Source organism: Dendronephthya gigantea, unplaced genomic scaffold (genome assembly GCF_004324835.1).
Source record: "Dendronephthya gigantea isolate DGI-Jeju-01 unplaced genomic scaffold, DenGig_1.0 000046F, whole genome shotgun sequence".
Taxonomy (NCBI): Eukaryota; Metazoa; Cnidaria; class Anthozoa; order Malacalcyonacea; family Nephtheidae; genus Dendronephthya; species Dendronephthya gigantea.
The window spans coordinates 470,256-474,063 of record NW_021163056.1 but is presented as its reverse complement, the minus strand read 5'-3'; the positions used below and the strand labels follow the sequence as shown (position 1 = coordinate 474,063).

General features: G+C 42.0%; 2 protein-coding genes across 2 annotated transcripts; both read left to right on the top strand.

Moving 5' to 3' along the window:
• Positions 1-296: 296 nt before the first annotated feature.
• Positions 297-1,580, top strand: LOC114527727 (uncharacterized protein K02A2.6-like). Its single transcript, XM_028549424.1, has one exon. It carries the CDS (start codon positions 297-299, stop codon positions 1,578-1,580), a length of 1,284 nt encoding a protein of 427 aa, XP_028405225.1.
• A 695-nt stretch (positions 1,581-2,275) lies between these two features.
• Positions 2,276-3,424, top strand: LOC114527726 (uncharacterized protein K02A2.6-like). The gene has a single exon (XM_028549423.1). It carries the CDS (start codon positions 2,276-2,278, stop codon positions 3,422-3,424), a length of 1,149 nt encoding a protein of 382 aa, XP_028405224.1.
• The last annotated feature ends 384 nt before the right edge of the window (positions 3,425-3,808 follow it).

Genomic DNA, 3,808 nt, shown 5'->3' with positions numbered 1-3,808 from the left:
TCGAAATGTCATGGTTGTCAAAATTATGGACATATAATTAAGAAATGTCCCGAGAGATCTGGCAACAATAACTGGAAGAAAACAGATCTGGAAAGTCGAAAGGGAAGGATGAAAGAGGAAAAAAAAAAGAATCGAGCGGAATCCATAACGTAAAGACAGATAGCGACGTTGAAAGTGACCGGGAAAGCCAAGAAGAGGTTATGGATACAACATGGCCGGTGTTTATGTTGACTGATTCGGGGAGAAAACATACAGAGCTGAAAGTACTCGTATCGATTGAAGGAAAACCAGTAACGATGGAAGTGGATACGGGAGCTGCGGTGTCAATTATGCCAGAAAGCGTCTGGAGGAAATTGTCGTCAACAAAACCAGTACAAAAGTCCAACGTTAAATTGCGAAGTTATTCCGGACACGAAATTCCGGTGTTGGGTGAAATTGATGTGGGCGTGGTGTATGGGAACCAAAAGGCTCATCTACCTGTTATAGTGACTAATAATGAAGGCCCTGTTCTATTAGGTCGCAACTGGTTGTCGGTGTTAAAGCTGAATTGGAGTCAAATAAAGAAAGTTTCAGTTAAGCGGGTCAACAATGTGGAGCAACTAACTAGTCAGTATTCCTCGTTATTTGATGATTCGTTGGGTACGGTCAAAGGAGTGAAGGCACATTTGAAGATGAAGCCAAACGCGACGCCCAAACTTTTCAAACCCAGACCTGTTCCATTTGCTCTGAAAGACAAAATCGGCGAGGAACTAAACCGGTTGGAGGAACTCGGGGTGTTGGAAAAGGTCGAGTTCTCTGAGTGGGCAACTCCAATCGTGCCAGTATTGAAACCAGATGGAAGTGTACGGATATGTGGGGATTATAAAGTCACCATTAATCCATGTCTTGATGTGCAAGAATATCCAATGCCTACTGCTGAGGAATTATTTACAAAACTAAACGGGGGCGAGAAATTCTCGAAGATTGATCTGTCATCTGCGTATCAACAAGTTCTGTTGGAAGACGAGTCAAAGCCATATGTTACGATTAACACCCATTTGGGGCTATATCGGTATACGAGATTGCCTTTTGGAGTAGCCTCAAGCCCAGCCATTTTTCAAAAGACTATGGACGTGGTGTTGAATGGTCTACAAGGAGTTGGAGGTATTCTTGATGATTTGATCATTACGGGCAAGAATGATGAGGAACATTTGCGAAATCTCGACAGCACTCTTAATCGTCTTCAGAGTATGGGAATTCAGCTGAAGAAATCGAAGTGTGTGTTCCTGCAACCCTCAGTGGAGTATTTTGCATTTGTGGTGGATCGACAAGGAATCCATCCATCGCCTCGTAAAGTTCAAGCCATTCGGGAAGTTCCAATTCCAGAAAATCCAACAGATTTAAAGTCATTCTTAGGTTTAGTGAACTATTATCGCAAGTTCATTCCGGATATGGCAACTTTGGTAAATCCTCTTAATCGGTTGCTATCCCAAGATGTTCCTTGGAACTGGTCCGACGACTGTCAGAAGGCATTTGAAACTTTAAAGTCAGCTTTGGAGAAGTCACCATTGTTAACGCATTACGACCCAAGAAATCCGTGAGACTAGCTGCTGATGCATCGTCCTGTGGAATAGGAGCTGTACTATCGCATGTATCTGATGATGGAGAAGAACAACCAATAGCTTATGCGTCTCGAACACTCTCCGCTAGTGAACAAAATTATTCTATGATCGAAAAAGAGGCCTTGGCAATAATTTTTGGATTGAAGAAGTTTCACCAGTACCTATATGGACGGCGTTTTTCGTTAATAACTGATCACAAGCCTCTCACGTTGATTCTGGGACCTAAACGTGGTGTTCCTGTGTTAGCAGTATCACGTCTGCAGAGATGGGCGATTCAACTTGGGGCGTATCAATATGATATCGAATATCGAACTTCCAAGAATAATGCTAATGCTGATGCGTTGTCCCGGTTGCCGAGGAAAGTTGTGGAAGAGCCAGATGGGTGGACTTCAGAAGCTGAAGAAGTAAATCGAGTTCAACTGGAACGGGCACCGATTTCGGTTTGTATGATCCGAGAAGCTACGCAAAAAGATCCTGTTTTGTCTCGCGTGGTTTATTTCTTGTTGCATGGTTGGCCAGAGGAAGGTAGTTTGCATGAGGAACTTCGATTTTACTTCACCAAGCAAGACGAATTTACTGTAGAAGAAGGCTGTCTTCTTAGAGGAACCAGAGTGGTGATTCCAACTAGATATCAAGAGCAAGTGTTGATGGAGTTACATATGAATCATCCAGGAATGGTGCGAATGAAATCTTTGGCACGTTTACATGTGTGGTGGTCAACATTGGATCAAGACATTGAACAGACTGTCAGAGATTGCACCAGTTGTCAAGCTAACCGTTGTAAGTCCCCCTTGAAGGTGAGTAATCCTTGGATTTGGCCTGTGCGTCCATGGCAAAGAATTCATATAGACTTTGCGGGTCCAATGGATGGTGTGATGTATTTGGTGGTGGTAGATGCCAAGTCTAAATGCATTGAAGTCCTATCAATGTCATCAACTACCGCTGCTGCCACAGTTCGAGCGTTACGTTTCCTGTTTTCAGTTCATGGTCTACCCGAAGAGATCGTGTCAGATAATGGTCCTCAATTTGTGGCGGAGGAAATGAAAGAGTTCTTAAAGTTGAATGGAATTCGACAACGTTTATCATCGCCGTATCATCCAGCTTCAAATGGTGAGGTAGAAAGAGCAGTCAGAACGTTTAAAGATGCCATGAAGATTCGTAAGAAGGAAGAGGGATCTGCTGGGGAGAAATTGGCACGTTTTCTTTTGGGATATCGCACGACTCCACACACTGCTACGGGTTGCACGCCAGCTGAAATCCTGATGGGTCGAAGACTCCGAACCAGATTGGACATTTTGCATCCTAGTTTGTCTGCTAAGATGGAGCGAAAATCCAAACATTTACCACAAACTCCACCGCGTAACTTGGAAATTGGAGATCCAGTAATGGTGAAAGACTATCGACCACGAAAGGATCCATGGATAAAGGGAGTGGTTCAAATGAAGTTAAGTCCAATTACTTATAGAGTTCAGGTTGGTGATCTGTTTTGGAAACGACATGTGGATCAATTACGAAGTCTCGCCGGATCAACTGCAGCTGATGTTATGTCACCTTCAACGCAGGGAGTCAGTGTGGCAAGTAATGGCAACCCAGGACAATCCATTGAGGCGAGTCCCACTCCCACCTTATCCCAGTGTGAGCCAAGTCCCACTACCACCTTAATCCCGAAAACAGACTCACTATCTCCAGTTCCACTACCAACATCAACGAATACAGAAGAACCTATTACTGGTATTTTAAACGGTGGGGAAAAACTTTCAAGTACTCGCAGGTATCCAATTCGTATTCGCACGAAACCAAAACGTTTAATAGAAGAAGTATAATCTCTTAATAGACTTTGAAATGCCTCTATTTATCGGTAGAAAAAAATTAAAAAAAAAAAGAAATAGAATAAGTAGATTTATTATAGTTATATAGATATAATTACTAAGAGTACTGACTATTAACATTGAACTCTCAGTTTTGTGGCGGAGGAAATGTTATGTTTATGTTAATTTTATGTTATTAGGTGTATGTTAATTGTTTTATGTTATGCAAATATCGTATAGTGTTTTGTATGAAAGGCCAGAACTTGTTAAATAAATGTGAGTTCATTTTAAAACGTCTCGAGTTTTGGTAAACATAATAGTTAAGAAGTTCATTGTTGAGAAATATGCAAACTAACTATGAAGTTAGAAATAGTCATACAGATCTGGCTCTTCCTAAGC